Genomic DNA, 18,807 nt, shown 5'->3' with positions numbered 1-18,807 from the left:
GAACTCGATCTCAATGAGACGAAACAGTCAGTCTAGATTATTTTAAGATGTTATGACATTGATGCAATACATTATCAACCTGTTATTATTGGCCTTAGTAGAGGGATTATCTTATCCAAAACTGGGGACACAACCCTCCCCCCCCTCGTGTCCATCGGTGATGCTGGCCCTGACACAAAAAATATAACACATTCCTGCGGAAGGAGCTGGTAGGAACGTTGGGTTGCTCAGTCAACAGCAACGTGGTGTATTCTGCAAATACCCCCACCCAGCCACACCCTCCCCACCCAGCCCCTCTCTACCCTCCCCTCCCCACCCAGCCCCTCCCCACCCTCCCCACCCAGCCCCTCCCCACCCTCCCCTCTCCACCCAGCCCCACCCCACCCATTTTTGGATGCACGACGGACAGACACAATAATACCCTGTGGGCTGGTGTAATCAGGAGGTTCCTACCAGTATGAGTCTCTTACCTTAACTGTTTCAATCATAATAAGTATTCCCATCTTTTGTGAAATACATTCTTAGCATCGCTGGATTGGCCCTCAAATGCCACCAATGGCATAGTGAGTGCTGCAGAGGGCAGAGTTTCACTGCGGGTTGTGAGAGTGGTTATCACCTTTCTGTTTTGCTGCTCTTCCATGAGCATGTTTAGCTGCTGTCCACAAGGTGTCACCAAGTGGACACTGCATGCATAGCTGTAGCATTGCCATGGCAAGTCCTCGAGTCACGCACAAGGGATGGCCAGGGTGCCAGGGCCGTATTATCCAAAAACATGGTAAAATGTTGTTCCGAGGCCCTTTAGTATTTGTAGGCCCTAGGTACAGTAGGCACTGTTTTTTTTGTATGATGAAAAAAATTGTAACCAAGATATCTTCTTGAATAGATATATTTATATTGCAAGGATAGGCAACAGTGTATATAGAGGCAGAGTCATGTCAATGTCTTTTCAAAAGGTGAGAGAAATTAACCACGGAGATGTTTTCACTGCAAAATTAGCAATAACATCTTCAAATGGTGTTTTTCGCACAATTTATTTTCAATAGAGAGTAGTGCAAAGGCTTACCTTGTTTTTTTCAATAATCTCAAATGAAATTTGCCTATCTGCGGCACACAGCTCGCTGCCATTTGATTAGGGCACCGATTAAATAATCGTATCGGTAACGACATCTGCCCAGCGGCTGGACGAAGTATGCATGAAACAAGCGAATGACAGTGGCGCTAGTGACATGGGCAGTAGTACCAACCGTATAAAGTTATAACTGAAGGCCTACAAAACAGAAGTGCTTACGAGAACCCTCTTCCGACCCTGCAAGGGCACCACAGTGGCGAGATGTCAACTACCTCGTCTGGTTTGCAGGAGGTCATGGGTTCGATCTTGACCCTGACGCCTGTATTTTTGGAATTTGCATGTTCTCCCTGTGGTCGCGTGGATTGTTCTCCGGCTACTCCAAATTTTCCCTCCACAATTAGAAACGTCCGTTTAAGAGTATTTGGCTGCTATAAATTTCCACTTCATAAGCCGCTTCCTTGAGCTAGAATTTGTGGCCATGTCGCTTCTGAAATAGAGCTACATAGCTCAGTGGCCCTTGCCTGGTAAAATATGTTTTTTTATAGTTGTTTTAATTGTTATTAAAGCAAATCCTGGAAGGAAAAATCGAAGGGAAAAAACGACCAGGACGGCCAAAAACGACATGGCTCAGTAACATCAAAACATGGCTACAAATAACAACAGCACAAACTCTACACGCCGTGCTAGACCGGGACCAATATCATCGTGATGTCGCACACGCCGTTAGGCAGCACTAAAGAAGAACAAGTTTTAAATAGTGTTTACATTTGACCACACAACATGGACCATACGCTTCATCTAAAACGAAATAATGAAACATTGCCACAAATTGGTCGTTTTGTTTTATCCCTGAGGATGCCCTGGCACTCGTTGGTGCCACCATGACTGTCCCGGCTGTCCCCTGGGACTCGTCGTAATTCGTGGTGGTGCTGGGCTTCGGTCGCTTCTGCATGTAATTTGAATACAAGTTATAGTTCTGTGAATTAAATAGATCGGTTTGCCTGTCATGTAATGAACATTAATCTCTGTGGTAGGGCAGCTGGGAAAGTGCTGCCCTCTTATGTGTGGCACAGAGCTGACTTGAAATGATCTCAGATGTAGCTCTGTTGAGATATCCACTGCCGCTAGCCGTGGATATCACAAAGAGTTACACCGTTCTATAAGCATTCTAAATGGACACTTGGGCTCAGGACATGATACCGATAGTACAATCGGGATAACGTTTGAGAAGGGGAATATACATTCTTGAGAGATATCTTAAACTGGTCAGTGATATTGGGCTGATGCTCCAGTGCTTTTAGGACTCGCTGACTGTACTTGTGTAGCGACAGTACTTGTCACTGTATGGTGCCGGGCTTGCGAAGTCACGGCCGGTAACGTTGTGATTACGGGCAGCCCGGGTTATGGGCTGCAGTACCAACTCTAGCGGTGGTTGGGTGAGCGCTGGTTAGCGCGGAGGCACCACGAGCAGTGTGCGGTGTCGGCTCCCAGTGAGGGAGCGAGAGGGAGCGTCAGCCAGCCAAGGTTACTCTGGGGCATGACACTCTGGCTGACCTGTTGTCACGTGACCGGACAATACTGGAGGGGGGCCACCGGTGGACGGGGGCCGAGGGGTGGTCACGTGGTTCTGAGGGGCTCTTGGGAACATTCGAGAAGGAGCTCGAGAAGCCTAGAAGGTGGGCGGGGCTCAGGGGCGGTCACGTGGTCTTGGAGAGCTCTCGGGAACATTCGAGAAGGAGCTCGTGAAGCCTGGAAGGTGGGCGGGGCTGAGGACGGAACCAGCCCCAGCCCAGGAGCATATAACGAGAGCTCTGTGAGGAGCTTCGGGGTTCTTCAAGTGTTGGTGTTCGCAGATGCATGTCGGGAAGAAGAAGCCTCAAGCCCAGGGGTGGGCAATCTTTTTGACTTGCGGGCCACAATGGGTTCTAAAATTTGACAGAGGGGCCGGGCCAGGAACAGGTGGATGGAGTGTTTGTGTGAATTAATAAAAATGACATGTAAAAATCATTACATGAAAGGATTTGGCCTTTAACAGGTAGCAAAGCATTTATTTGCAAGGCAATTTAACAAATTGCACGAACTTGAACAATACAAAAACATGTCGTAACGTGACTGATCAAACATCATGAAAACATCTGAGGCCTGCGCCCAAACCAATTACCTCACTTGAACTTTTTTATCATCTACATTAACAGGTTAGAGCAGCCACGCAGGCTGTGTGTTGGAGATTTGGCTCCAACCTCGCTGCAGCAACACATCATCACTTTCAGTTTCAGTGGGAACAGTGTTGTTGATCTCCCATTTTTGCCAGTGCATCCAAGTCTGGAGTTATTTTGGTTGTGGCAATTCTCAGGATAGATCTGAGGTGCTGATCCGTTAACTTTGATTTGTGACGGGCTTTGTTGGCGCTCATGACGCTGAATATCTGCTCACACACATAAGTCGAGCCAAACAAAGTCAGTATCTTCTGTGCAGTCCTCCGGAGGTTTGGAAACGTGGCTCTGTTAAGTGAAGCATAAAATTCATTCAGTTTAACAGAGTTGAACTTCTCCTATAGGATGGAGTCAGACTGAAGATCTATCAGTTCCAACTGCAGCTCCTGTGGTGCTGTTTCAGGGTCTTGTGACAGGGGACAGGACACCAGCTGAAGTGACTGTTCAATGTTTTCGAAATCAGAGAACCTACGGCAGAATTTTCCGTGCAGGTCCTCAAGTGATTTGCTGTATTTTTTTGCGTTTCGCGGTGCCTCTTCCTGCATGGCAAGTGTGGGGAAATGAGCGAAAGATTTGTTCACAATTTGTCCGGAGAACAAAGTGAGCTTGGATTTGAAGGCTTTCAGATGTTTGTACATGTCGTGAACAAACTGATCTTTCCCCTGAAGTTTCACATTCGGCTCATTCATGTGTGAAAATATATCCACAGCAAGTCACTAAGCCAGTTCTTGTCGCTTAGCTCAGGGAATTCGTCAGATTTCCCCATCAACTCCAAAAATGTGATGATGTCCTCTTTCAGCTCCCACACTCGTTGTAACACTTTCCCCAAACTTAATCAGCGGACACGAGAGTGGTACAGCAAGTCCTGATGATCCACATCAGTTTCCTCCAGGAATGTAATAAACTGACGGTGCTGAAGTCAAAGGTAAAATTTAATTTAATAATAATATATGGACAAGTTCGGCGGGCCGGATTAAAAAGCCCAACGGGCCGTATACGGCCCGGGGGCCATACTTTGCCCATGTCTGCTCTAGCCACACGGTCTGGCAGCCAGCTTGTGGTCCGGACCGGGATAGCGAACCGTGTCTAGTTCTGCCGTAGCGTGGTTAGATGGGCATTCGAGAGCCGAGCGTAGGTTGTGTTATGTTACGTACTGTTATGTGAATAAATAGTGTTGCTCCCCAGATAACGTCTGCAACTCAGTTGGACTCACTACACATGGAACAAAATTGCCACGGTTGCACTTTGGTGTATGCTGGCCATCTTTCTAGAGTGTGACCTCAACGGGCATGGCACGTGCGTTGTGAGGTTGTGTACAGGACAAAAATGTTACATCGTGCCCTTTTTGCAAAACCTTACCGAGTTTCAAGACTTTTTTTTTCATGTGAACCCTGTATCGTGATGTTTGGCCAGTTTCACTATTGAGTGTTTGGAATTCGGGTAAAGACCAGAGCTGTCAATTTATACATGGAAGGGAGTAAACACTCATAACTCCATACAGATAGATTAAATAATCCATGGCTATGCTGAACCTCTCCTTGACACCTACAACACCTGGTTCTCCCAAATTAGTCGCCCACCCAAGTACTGTATTTGCCTCATTCTTGCTTAGCTTACGAATTGTGATGACATCGGGGTGCAATGAGGGTGATTTTGTCGTCGGAGTTAAATGCCCCGTAAGGAGGACCATGTTTCATGGAGGCTGGCAGTGTCAGACGGAAATGTTTGCCTGCCGACCAGGAAATGTGGCATTGTGGTATTTCCATGAAAAGAGGAAACGTTGCAAAGCTTAACTTCTCCATCAGAGAGACTCTCAAAGCCACATTCTTTTTCTCCTTCAATAAGCGTGTGACGTCTTATATTTCAGTCTTTTGAAATTAATGAGTAACGAATTTTTTCCTAATATACTCCACACATCAGCCGCTCTCAAGCCGTGGGGCACAAAAGCCTTTCGGGATGCGGCATGGATACTGTGCAGGATAAATATTTTAATGTGCGCAGGGAACATGAATGCCACTTTGCGGTGACAAAGCAACCTAATACACAACATGGAACCAATGCCTTACTAACACAAAGCACACTAATACAAAATATAAACAAACATATGCTTTACTAGCACTGCATAGACTACAGGAGTGGACACGTGATCTCGCTGTGTATTATGGCCTTAGTAACCTGGGGGGTGAGGACCTGGGCCTGGTAGGGGTCGGCATGTGGTCCAGTGATCTTCATTGGTTGAGAACCACTGCTGTACATGCTCAGCCCTTTGTTTGTCCATTGCTGGATGAAGAGCTCCCCATGCCGTTCGGATCATGGCTTTTTATCATACGCTGGTCAGTGCAGGTTGGTGAATACTGGGAGCAAAGACGTGGAGGCTGCCGAAAGTGCAGCCTCACAGCTTATTACGCCTCTTAAACAAGTGCTATCCAGGGTCAGCTTAGCTTAGCTTGTAAGAGCTAACAAGATGGGGTGTGATAATTGTTTTTTTACCCTTCCATCTGGCAACAAAACTGACACATTTTTTACAAGGAGTCATGTTTGCATAGACCACAATACCTGCAGTCATAATGCAAACAAAAAACATAACTCTGATAATGTGCACTGTCCTTGAAGTTGATTGGTCCACACCCAAGACAGCTTTCTTTTGGCGTCATCTGGTCCAACCCATGTGAGACTAGGCTCTAAGGAAAGCTGTCTCGGGTGTGGACCAATCAACTTCAAGGACAGTGCACATTAGCAGAGTTATGTTTTTTGTTTGCATTATGACTGCAGGTATTGTGGTCTATGCAAACATGACTCCTTGTAAAAAAGGTGTCAGTTTTGTTGCCAGATGGAAGGGTAAAAAACCAATTAGATTTTTTACTGGCAAATGAGGTTCCAATGGTGTAAGATGGGGTGTATTCTGGTTGATCTGGTATGAGGCAACTAAATCCATTCATACAGACCTTCAGCTTACATTTCAAACCATCATGCTAAACTTCCGTCTCAAACTGTCCATGCATTCCTTGTGTCTTCTCCCTTGAGGAAGGCCTCTTGCCTGAAACGTTAGTCTAATATAATTTGTTTCTGCTAAAAGTGATTGTTAGGGATGATTGTAGTGGAGATATTTGAGTGGGTAATGAAAATGCTAAAGTTTTATCGAATATCCAGGTTAGTTTTTTAAAAATGGTATTATTCACAGCTGCATTTATAGTAGAAAACATTACCTGAATGTTTATGTATTTTTAAGCGCGATCGTCTAACTTTTTTTCCCCAAAACTTCCGTATTTTACTATTGCCATGTTTAATATTGATAACATCTCTAACTGTCTAACATGTAGATTGTCGAATGCATGTGTAAAGTTACGAGCGATTAATTTTAGGGTTAGGAGTAGATTAAATTAATAATGAAAATGCATCAACCTGTGTAGAAAATAGCCGCTTCTTTATCATTAATAAAGTAAATTATTAACGATAAATATCACAGCATAAAAGCCACAGCAGCAATATTATTGTTAAAAAGATGGGATTCAAAAATGGCATCTTTCCTTCTTTACGACCTCTCATCCTGAACCTCTAGGGCATTCATCGTGTGGCTGGCCAGCGCCGAGACCATCCGTATCTACAAGATGAGCAAGAAGGACGACGGGACGTTCGCGTTCTCCGTGGCGCCCAACGATTTCCCTCGAAAGCACAAAGCTGAGATCATCAACATCGGCATCGCCGCCACCGGTGAGACCCCCGCGTGCGACCCTGCATGTGACCCCCGCTGGTGCTGACCACCCACCCCCTTGCGTGCCGTGCCAGCTTTCATAGATGCTACTCGCTAACAGCACTTGCCCCAAAGGCTAGATGGGGTGTCTTTGTCTTTTTGACACCTCGTGTGAATCCTGACGCATCTCGCTCAGCCCTCCCCCCCATTGACTCCTCGCGGGAGGTGGAGGAGGGAACTGCCGACCGCTCGTAGCGTCGCTTGTGTGACACGCGTAACCGAACGTAAATTCTCGCGCCTCTCACTCCAAAGCCGTGGGTGTGCTCATTTGTGCAGCTTTCCGCAGGCCATTACGACCACCGCACAACACCGCACACTCACGAGTCATTCGTTTGTGGCATTTCAGTGGCTTGGTATGCCGTTGGTCTTTGCGGGTTTGAGTCACTGATGATTAGAAGTCAATTAGATAATCATTGGCTCTGAATCTAGCTTGCTGGGGTTTCCTAAAAGTGATCGGGTTTATTGGAGGCTGTTGGCAAAATAATTTGAGAAGCGTGTGTTTTGGTTGTGTAACTGCATCTTACCGGAACGAATAGCTTATAAGTAAGTTTTGAGAGCCACAACAAAGGTATGATTTGACATTTTGATAAGAACGCTCAATAACTTTGCAAGGCATTTTAAACGTGAAGTTGTTTGCGACTCGGTGGTAAAGAGGTTTTTTGTTGCGTTTCCAAACTAGCCTGTTGTAAACATGCATCCTGTTGTAATGCCAGTGTGAACTGGAAAATCCGTCAAGTAGTGCAAACCCAATGCAGCCGTGCCAAACCTCAAATCTTGTTTTTATTTTATTTTTATTCCAGCGTAATTAGTGGATTTTTATTTTCTTACGGGTTTTCCGCACCTGGGCACCTTTTGCCTGTTAGTCACGATTACGGTAAGTGCCGTGCCATCCTGCGTGTGAGCTCACAAACACGGTGAGCGGTTTGGACAGACGTTGGTTTACGAGAAACCGTGAACCTGTGCTGCGCGAGCGCTCACTATTTTTTTTGCTGTTTTGCATCCCAGTCCCACCTTGTGCCCGCAAAACAAAGCGTGGCGGTGGAGCAGCCCACACGAAAAATTCCAACTTTCAAGCAAATACATTTTTAAAATAACAATTCTAAAAATCCCGACAATTGTACGCATGTTTCCCTTTGTCATGGTTCATGGAAAAAATAAATGTTGATGCCACAGGTGCAAAGGTAAATTTCCCGACCTTGCTGTACACAAGTGATTCCCCTGGTTCGAATGGCGATGCTCTCTAGGTTGACATTCCGATGCGAGCGAAAATTAAGCCACAGTCACATCTGACGAGTTGTCTGACGGAACCTGCATGAGCAGCCTCTCCGCCCCGCGGCAATGAGACTATAGCTTCTTCAGAGAACTAAAATAGATAAGCGGACTCCATGGCTCCTATACATATCAGTCTCTCCTCATGAATAAAAAAAGTATTACACAACCCGTCAACCGCGTGCACACGTTCAGCAGTATTGATTTAAGGCGAGCAAACTGTAGGTTGGTTTCAACATACGGTATGTTCATCAGCTTGCTTGAATCAATGTCGGTGAACATCCGATCTTACAGACGAGGACCCTCTCTTTCCGATACGGGTCTTAACTCAATATAATCATTCGTGTCGTGGAAATGATAAATATTTATTCCACAAGCCATCGGCTACACATCCTTTTGGGAGTGCGCATGTTTAACAGCATTGATTCAAGACAAGTAAATTCGGGACTGGTTTTGACATACAGTGTCTCGGCAGCTGATTTGTAGGGCGGTTTATGAAAGTGAGCTTAATTTTGAGCATTTCAACGCACTCATCACTTCTTCTTGTATTTTGCTATTTCGGTTTCCTTCACTTCCCGAGTAAAAATAATAATATCTGACAATTGTCCGGACTGTTTGTGCTTGTGCATCTGCGTCGTTTGTGTTTAGATGTAAATCTCTAGTTACACGATCTGCGGCCTTGACCCTTTTCAAACGAGGTTCTTAGCCTTGCAATTTACACATTATTAACTTTGTCACTTCCATATTGCACTGAGCAGGAAGATACAGAGAAGCTTATCACAGAAACAAGGGATGCAATCTGCCTTCATGGCCAGGAGCAGCATCTCCTGGTTGTTAATGGAATTGTTACGTTTCTGGGTGGAGATTTAGTTCGAGAACTGGTTGTATTTGGTCTAGTTTTTATGAACTCCCTTCGACCGATCCCTGTTTTTTTTCCGTCCAGGTTGTTAGTTTCCACAATATATTTATTATGTAGGTTTTTTTTGGGTTAGATCGCATAAATAAATAGATCACGTGAATAAATATTTACGCGATCTAACCCAAAAAACTATATTATGGATGATATTGGTTGCGAAAGCCTACGTGTTAAACTGTTACAGTTTCGTTTGCAACTTTAACGTGTCGTTTGCCGACCGTGTGATTTGTGGAGATCGTAAGTGATTTGTTTTTTTACGAGCAGGATCACTGCGTTAATGGCGAACTTAAGGATGCATCGTAAGTCACCACATTTCAGAAAATGAATACCTGAAATGTCAATTGATATCTCAAGGGATCATGGCTACGTCACCTTTTGGTTTCTTTTTGCAATAAATAGAAAGTAAATATTTATCGTTTTATAGTAGGGTGTCTACAGTAAAGTGCTTGATACACTTTATTGTTTAAGAGTGGGAACTTTCAATTGATGTTTGGGTTTAGTCACGTAATGATGTGGCCACATTTTTGCTTTAACCCAAAATTAAATTCCGAATATTTATTTAGCAGTGAAAACCCAGTAAAAAATATGACAACAAAACTGACACCTTTTTTTGGCGTCATCTGGTCCAACCCATGTGAGACTAGGCTTTAAGGAAAGCTGTCTCGGGTGTGGACCAATCAACTTCAAGGACAGTGCACATTATCAGAGTTATGTTTTTTGTTTGCATTATGACTGCAGGTATTGTGGTCTATGTAAACATGACTCCTTGTAAAAAAGGTGTCAGTTTTGTTGCCAGATAGAAGGGTAAAAAACAATTATCAACCTACTACCTGTTTAAAGTTAAACGTTCAGCCGCTTGAATTAATTTTAAACCAACAGGTTTCGGATCTCGTACCTTATTTCCTGTTCGGCAAAAAAGATTCATTTCTGTGAAACAATCGGGAGTGATAACCGACCCAGAAGAAACTGAAAAGAATAAACGTGCGGTTTTCGCCTAGCTTTGTGATTGCGGTGATTTCTACGGAGGCCGGCTGGCAAACCCCGCCTACTTTCCCAGTTGAGTTTGCGACGTTGATGCGGTTTCCGACAGCGCACTTCTGCGGTTTCACAGCGAACACTTTCCCCTCCTCCTCGGGAGACTCGGCCCGCAACTGCCCCGTCATCGCCGCCGCGCTTTCTCAGGAATGCCGAGTTTTCTCCCGGTAGAGTCTTGTTTTTCCTCCGGAGTGGCACAGGATTTTGTGCACACACAAACATTACACATGCACATTGCACGCGCGCACACGCGCACGCATGCATTGAGTCAGCGGCGTGGGCTTTTCATGGTAAGCCACGGACGATGGACGACGGCAGTTAGTGCCGTTATTTCTTTTCAGAAATTGGGGGAAAAATCCAAATCCGAAGTGGTCGCTCGAGCACGTCGCGCACACACACCTGTCGTGAATGAGCCGGGAAGCTTGAGTTGTGACTCACTGGCTTTTTTGGAATGTTAAGCTCGGAGCCATTAATATTACTTTACACCGTAAAAAAAATTGTTTCATTTTTCGGGCACCGCTTTCCGATTGCTACAAGATAGTTGATAGCAAACGGTGGGACGGTGCGTCGATTTGTCAGTTGAAATCGATTCTTAAGGCTCGCGGTACATTCATTGAGGAGTGGACGTTTTACGATTTTTTGCAAATTAAATGCAAAAGCTGTCATATCTCGCTTAGGCTAACGGAGCAAGCAACGCTTTAAAAACTAGTTGCAAAAGAAATGAGTAAAATAAATGGTATGAAAATAATTAATTCCTTAATCAAATCGCCACTCTATATTGCAACAATTAATCGAATCGCCAGTGCCGTGAATCATCGCAACACTGCTTATCGCTGCAATGCGTTAGCCGGCACTGCCAAGGCTGGGAGTGACACGGGCCCCGTGCTAGCTCGAGGGCAGCGTTGACCTACATCGACCTCCTGTCTAAGCTGACAGTGCGATTGAGCGGTTCTCATTCGCAGCCGTTTAACCCGACGTGTTCACTTGCTCAACGTGGTGAGACACACCCAAACCTCGAGCGGTGGCTCTAGACCGTCTTTGGCCAGTCATTTCTTAGTCGAGTGAGCACTGGCGCAGTGCTCATCTCATATTTACATCCCTGAACCAGTGGTGGAAGCTCCACGTTCCTACGACGGGGACGGGTTTATCCACAGCGCAATGACTGTTGAACTCAATCTCCCCGCAAAATTGTACTTATTTTATCGATTAGCTCCCTCGCCCAGTATGCAGGAGGTCGTGGTTTCGATCCTGGCCCTGATGCGTGTATATTGGGAATTTGCATGTTCTCACCGTGGTCGTGTGGATTTTCCTCCAGGTCCTCCGGTTCTTCCCTCCACGTTTAGAAACAGGTGTTTAGAGTAAAGTTTACTTTATAATGAATGGCGTTTGTTGGTATGTGTGTTTGTTTGTGTGCGGCTGCTAGGCAAGTTCGTGATGACAGCCTCAGCAGACACGACCATCCACCTGTGGGACCTCAAGGGCGAGATCCTGGCCACTATCAACACCAACCAAATGACCAATGCCTACGCGGCCATCTCTCCCTGTGGCAGGTCAACATGCACACCCTGGCAGCCAGAGATCCCTGAGGCTCGTCGTAATAATTTAATAGTCATGTAGAATGTGTACCGTGCACAGTGTTTGTTGATGCATAGAGAGAGAGACAGATAAAAGGGCAGAGGCACGGGAAATCACAGGCAAGCGGGAAAGGAGCCAAAACCGTCACTAACAATTGCCCAACCTCTGTGGTCCTATAATGGAATGTTTGGCCAACTTCACCTGTTGAGCGTTGTACATGTCAAAGCAAAGCACAATCCAAGCATAGTCCTCCCGGTTAAGCCACGTGTTCAGCATTTCTTCTCTTGAGATTTAGCCACGCATTACTGCAGGCACCTTCAGGAGCTGAAGTGAGAAATCTAACCTGGTTTCCACCCTTACAATTCATTGCCTCGTTCATTTTGATTATGCTGGTGATCCCAGGATTTGAGTGATTGGCACGCCATGCCCAGTATACAGTACCTCTAGCTGTAGCTGTGACTTCACGTAGTCACGTGCACGCCTACTGCTGTCAGAGGGGTGTCCCTTCGGCATTTTATCAAAGAGCCGTAATGCTTTGACAGGAAGTTGGCGTAGCGTTGCAGCAGAATTGGCGGCAGCGCGCGTGAAATTTGGTGGTGCGTGCTGCCGGCCACGCCAATCCACACGAAGGTGTTACGGGAACGTGCAGAGCGCGTGTGTGTGTGCGTGCGTGTGTGCGGAGCGCTCGTGTAGCGGTTAGCAAACTGCGCTACGAACCCGGCGACTCGAGTTTAATTCCTGCTCACGGCTAACACCAGTGACGATTATCTGAACTAGTCCTGGGCCTAGCCTAGATCGACTCAGCCTCAAATTAATACCTGGTGCGATGTGTAAACATCGCCACTACGGAGACAAAGATGACCAGGTGTGGTGCTGGCCACCGACTCCCTTGTGTGTCATGCCAGCCTTCATCAGTGCTACTCGCTAAAAGAATTTGCCCCAACAGTATGCCAAGGCTACACGGGGGATCTTTGTACGTGCGTGTGATTTTGCCGCGGCAGGTTCATTGGCTCGTGTGGATTCACACCAGATGTCAAGGTGTGGGAGGTTTGCTTCGCCAAGACGGGAGGATTCCGCGAAGTGAGTCGTGCCTTTGAGCTCAAGGGACACTCCGCCGCCGTGCACTCCTTCGGATTCTCCAACGACTCGCACAGGTGGAGCCTCCCACACCCCCTCCACCCGCTACCCCACACCCCCCTCACTCCCCCTTCCGCCCACTACACCACGCCCCCTGCATCTGCTACGCCTCCTCTACCCGCTCCACCCTCTCTACCCGCTACACCCTCTCTCGCCACCCATCCAGGCTGTGAATCCTGGGACAAAGAGATGCAGCGAAGTGGGAACACTCGTGCCTCACAGCAAGGAAGGCCTGGGTTTGACTTTTGACCCGGGTGCCTTACTGTGTGGTGTTTGTATGGTCTCTACCCCTCTGTATTCCATGGGTTTCCTATGGGTTTTCAAGTTTACTCCCATCGTTCATGAAAAAAAAACTAACTGCTATATAATCAAATATCCAAATATTACTTAGAAAATACTCAGTTGGGATAACATAAAGCAATCATTGCCTCCCTACTGCAAACATGTGGCAGGACCATCCTGAAAAAGAGTGTTGAGATTCAATGAGGCTTTCTTGGGTAAATGAGGGTAGTAGTATTAATAATAATAATTCCCTTGTTAGTATTTTCAGGCTCCACCCTATTTGGCTTCTAAGATCCGATGGGAAATGCGGGCAGCTGGTCAAAGCCATGGCGATAGGTTTAACCAAATCCGGCTTGAACTTCTACAGCGAGGAAAGCGATTATGATTCGTGGAATGACGGGGTTGGGGAGGTATGAAGTGTGTGTTATCGGGCCATTGCTCGGGCTCAAGTGGCATGCTGGCACAATACAGTCCAACTACCCACAATCTCTTTATCTCAGCTGTATATTGTAATGACCCGGGTTCCGCACACGCAAAGATGAAGATCCCCCATTTAGCCCTTTAACAGGCACCTATCTCAAGGCCCGCATGGCAAACAAGGCATGGCCGCCTTTGTCTCTCCAGTGGTGACCTTTACACACCGCCAACAGGTGCTCATTTTAAGGATGAGTCAACCTCAGGAAAGGCCCAGGGACTGGTCCAAACACTCGCCGTGAGTTGGTATCAAATTTAGCGATCAGATGAAGCATCTTAATTGCAACATTTTTTTTATTGTGAGCGTTCTATTTCAACTCGCCAGTGAGCTGAAATATTAATAAAAATAACAACAAAAATTGGCCCATCAAGCACTTGTAATCGTAACATGCATTAATTTGTTTGGCTGTGTGGGGTGGTGGAGAGTTTTTTTACCAACAGACTCGGTCAGATCATTACGAGTCCTCGCCGGAAAAAAAATCGCTTTTGAAGTTGTTCCCCCGAAAGGATAAAAACCCCAAATAATAGTCAAAGGATAGACGCGACCTCCTGTTCCTCCTTTCTGTGGCATTCGCTCAGGCTACGCCAGCTCACACTTTCGTCTTCGTTCCGTGCTTGCGTTGTTCGTCGCGGTATTGTCGCTGGTTTCGGTGGGACGCCACCGCGCAGTCCCGTGACCCCAACACCGCTCTCCGCTGGCGTCCGTGGTCCTAACGTTTCTGTTTTTTTTTATTATTACCACTGCACAGGTTTTCGCTTTTGTGGTTTTCTAGCTCCGCCGATGAGTTTGTTTAAGAAAAACAAAGTGATACGTAGGGTCTTCAATGCAAATTGCGTCTCAAAATACTGTGAAACCGTCTCATGCTATATCAGAAAGAAAGTTTGCAACCTGGCTTGCTGCCTGGCTGGGAAAGGAGGGAAAAAGAGGTGCGTGCAGGCTGCTAGTATAAAAAATAATTAACCCTTTCCCGTTACGATGACATAGGTGTACATGACGTACGTGTACGTTATCACTTTTTCTTCCAGTTCCGATGACGTGCGCTTTCATCATCAAGGTTAAATCGGAAGAATAACTAAAATAATATAACTTTATCGGTACCGTGGCTCCCACAAGGCAATGCGGGAGGGTGTGTTGCACAGTTTGGCGCCAGCAATCGTAGATTGGGGACGTGTCGCTACAGTTCTGAGGTGAATACAATGTTTTTAAAAAATAGCGCTATACCTCTCTAAATAAAATGAACGCTGAGCCGCTGGTGCGTTCCGAGATTCAGAGGCGAACGAGACCCACCCTGCAGCTTGCAGACATCTCGAAAAGGGAAAGTATTAAGACTGCGTCACCACCATGCATGACGGTTGTTACAGGCTGCTGCGGGGACAAGGGCAGTGTAGGAAATTCCAATGATGTGTTGGATTATTGTGCTCCCACGTTGTCTCTGGTCCGCACCTTCCCCAGCCCGCACTGACCAGCATGGTGAACTATGGTCAAATAATCTCCCACAACCCGTATGCCCTCATTCGGACAGTGGATTGACAGTGCTGTGCATGTGTAGTATGTAAAAAGTGTCCTTGGCAGACGTACCATCTCAATCGTCATTTTGTTGTATAATTGTTAGGTAATACCTTTCATAAATGTGTATAAATAGCTGTATAAACATAGTATCCGGCCAGGGCCAGATGGCTCAGCAGTTGTGTGGGAGACTTCAAAATCAGAAAGTTGTGAAAACAAATCCTGTTTGGGGGGTTGATCCAGCTCATCATCATCATCCATCCAGGGGTCAACAAAATAAGCCACCACATTATGGGGAAGTATACAGCGGATGTCGTGTGGATATACTTGACCCCGCCGTAGTAGAAATGTGGGATTACCACCTCTGGCTCTACAGGTCTGTCAACGACGAGATGAGCACCATTGCATCAATGCTCGGGTTCAGTGGGAAATCGCTGGCCTAGTCCAAGTGACCTATTTGATGGAGAGCGCTTGTGACTTTTGTACTAGCTATGACATGGGCATCGCACCTGGTATTTTTTATTGACGCTTATACTCCATGGGGCACGGATACAACACTCGGACCCGCAATTATTTATTTATCTATATATTTATTTATCTATATATTTATTTGCGTACATGTTTTGCTGCTGCATTAGGTCTTTATTTGAACGATGTTTTCGGGCCATTTCACGATAGCGTTTAATGACAAGCGGGTAGGACACCGAAACCCCGCTCGTGCAAGGGGTTAACACTCTATCCCCATACAGATGGAAACAGATGGCAATTAGGCAACTTGCTGTACTGCCTTCTCCCGTCAAGCCGAGGGTATGGCACCCTCCTCGACGCCCACAGTGAAGGAAATTTTCGAAACGCTCGAAACTACCCTGAAAGGAAAGCTTCCTCTCTTTCACGTTGCTGGCACGGGAAGATAATCTACCCACGCTGACATAAAAACTCTCGCGGGCGTTAAATCGAGATGTGACGCAATGTTGCCAAGATCCCCGGAGTGCTTTCTAACAGATTTCGACCCAAAGAAAATTTCCCCCAACCCACCCCACCCCCAACTGCCACTCAGCTCCTTGCCTGCTGGGTGGCTCGGATGTCTTGGACGGTTGCCAAGTGAAAAACACGCAACGCCCTCGCAAGTGGCGAGTTGCAGTTTCTAATTGTTCGTCATTCACCCGTCGATTCTTCTTCGTGCCATCTTTACCACCCACCCACCCCCCCAGCTTGCACACGCACGTATATATATAGCCTCTTCGTGTCTCCACCACCACCACCCACGCAATGTGTAGTTTCAATTGACCGTCTGACCCGCGCACCCACCGATCGTGTTAAATCCAAACGCGTCCACTTCTGCCACGTCTCCCTGTCATCCTCGAGGAGGCTACATTGTTGTTAGGCGTCTGATTTTTTTTCATTCTTAATTTATATCTCCAGGCAAGGGGGGGGGGTAGTCTGAAAAAATTGAAAGACCACCCAAGTCATGTCTTGCTCATGAGCACTGAGCTGGCGATCATCTCCTGTTTAGAGCTCTCTGATCATGTGGTGCAAATTCCACAAATCCGACCTTTCTATGTCGGTTATCCGCTGTCTGTTGTCACCCTCACGGAGGGTTGATGCCTCCCCCGCCGACCCCCCCTACGCCAACTCAGGCGGCTTGCTCTCCCGTCGATTGTGATTAATGCGCTGTGAACCCAAGTTCAAGCCCCAGCCATCATACGGCTGACATCGGTGGCGAGTGATGTCTGAAACCGGTCCTGATGGCCCCCAGCTTGTCACCAACCTGCACAGACCAGCTTGGTGAAGTATGGTCAAACAACTCCCAAGCCCGCCTCGACATGAGGAGGCCCACATTCAGAAGTGGGTTGACAAAGGGCTGTACATCGATGGTTTATTATTTTTTCTTGTACACCTATTCCTTTGTGGCATGTATGCTTCATTATTTAAGGTATGGTTCAGTTACTTCAGCAACGAGTGCTTTTCTCACACGTCGGTTAGGTCCCTTGCACCATTATGGTTGATGTATCCTTGCCCACAGTGCCGTTTACGTTTCGTCCTTTGTACTCGCAGCATTAAAAGTAGGCATCGAATTAAAGATGTTTAGTTGGTGTTTGGGGAGGCCTTTATCCAATAGTGGATTTGTTAACAGTATGAGATAAAATCGTACTTTATGACCCTTTGTCAATTAGTAGCTGGGTAGAGTCCTCTCCATGCTGTTCTTTGATCATACTTCATCACATTGGTGAGTGAAGGTTAGGGGGGGGTGGCAGGGTGGGGGAGCCACAACCGGTGCCGCGGTGGCGAAATGCTAACTACCTCGCTTGGTATACAGAAGGACGTGGGTTCGATCATGGCGCCTGTCGTATATTTGGAGTTTGCGTGTCTCTCTCCGCGTAGTCACGTGGATTTGTCTCCGGTTCCTGGAGTTTTTCCCTCCACCTTTAGAATCAACAGTATTTGGCTACTATAAACGTCCACATGATAAACCACTTCATTGGGATATAATTTGTGGCCAGGTCGCTTCTGAAAAAGAATGATATAGCTCAGTGGGCCTTACCTGGTAAAATAAAAAATAAATTAATAGTCGTTAGTATGTCGTTCCCCCACTGACATTAGCTGTGACCAGGAATCAAACCAGCTCACTCGCTGGGTTTAAAACTCAGTGTGCTAACTGCTGTGTCGCCATTCCCCCCATGGATTAATAAAGTGTCACAAATTATCTTATTATCTTCTGTTCCTTCGTGTTCTCATTACCGCCGTGTAGCCTACGGTGCAAGAAGTCCCGCTGAAAGTTACAATTGCCCCACTCGCGATGACACCGCAGCTGCCAAATGGACACGATGCACAGGGCACCGTCACTTTCGGGAAGCCACGTGGCCCGGATTGCACACGTTCGAGCGGCACACTTGGATAAAAAAAAAACGCAACAAAAATGTGTGTAAGGAACTTGAACGACGCTTGTAATGTTTAGATCACAATGAGGTTCGTTTTCTGTTCTAAAAATACATTTAGAATGCACACAAACCCTTGAGCGAGTTGGAGGGAGTAGGCGTTGTTGGTTTCTGGCGATAGTGAAACTTGGCGAAACCAAGAGGGGGCGTGCGACCCTTGACCACAAGGCAAAGGTGCGGCGGGTAGGTGTTGCGCTGGATGGGTTGCGATGCTGCGGCGTTGGTAAATACCTCGAGGCTCATCGGTGTGAACATTCTTGGCCTCGCGATAAGCGCAGTGCGTGCGTCGAATCGCGCAGTCGACAGTGTTTAACTTTTTAGTTCGAGCGCGTTGCGTGTAATAAGTTTACGTGGCTCTCCGCTCCTGTCGCTAGAGGCTGCCTTTGCCTCGCATTTTTCAGCATTATTGTAAATGCACGCGCAGGATGAGACACTAAATTTAACACGCATTGCGACGGAGCAGACAAAAACGTACGAGACAGGATAATAAATTAATTGTGTTAAAACGAGACGCTTCAATATCCGGTGCAAAGCTTTTTTGAAAATATTTAATTGAAATATTTCGCCAGAAATAATTATTTTGGGATGAAACCTACCTGTTTGTCGGGGCTCCCAGGGTGTCCATTGACTACACGCGTAGCAA

General features: G+C 46.6%; 1 protein-coding gene across 2 annotated transcripts in view; it reads left to right on the top strand.

The window, feature by feature from the left end:
* The window catches only part of TBL2 (transducin beta like 2), a 29,673-nt gene that overhangs the window by 3,887 nt on the left and 6,979 nt on the right, over nucleotides 1-18,807 (top strand). For both annotated transcript variants that reach the window (XM_061561886.1, XM_061561887.1), the window contains 3 exons: nucleotides 6,842-6,993; nucleotides 11,677-11,803; nucleotides 12,830-12,982. In XM_061561886.1, the coding sequence (XP_061417870.1) occupies nucleotides 6,842-6,993; nucleotides 11,677-11,803; nucleotides 12,830-12,982 (432 nt within the window). The remainder of the gene's footprint in view (nucleotides 1-6,841; nucleotides 6,994-11,676; nucleotides 11,804-12,829; nucleotides 12,983-18,807) is intronic.

This window comes from Lethenteron reissneri, chromosome 28 (assembly GCF_015708825.2).
Source record: "Lethenteron reissneri isolate LAM-NWPU_2019-01 chromosome 28, ASM1570882v1, whole genome shotgun sequence".
In the NCBI taxonomy this organism is placed as follows: domain Eukaryota; kingdom Metazoa; phylum Chordata; class Hyperoartia; order Petromyzontiformes; family Petromyzontidae; genus Lethenteron; species Lethenteron reissneri.
The sequence above is the reverse complement of the archived record's forward strand: the minus strand, read 5'-3'. Positions and strand labels throughout refer to the sequence as shown.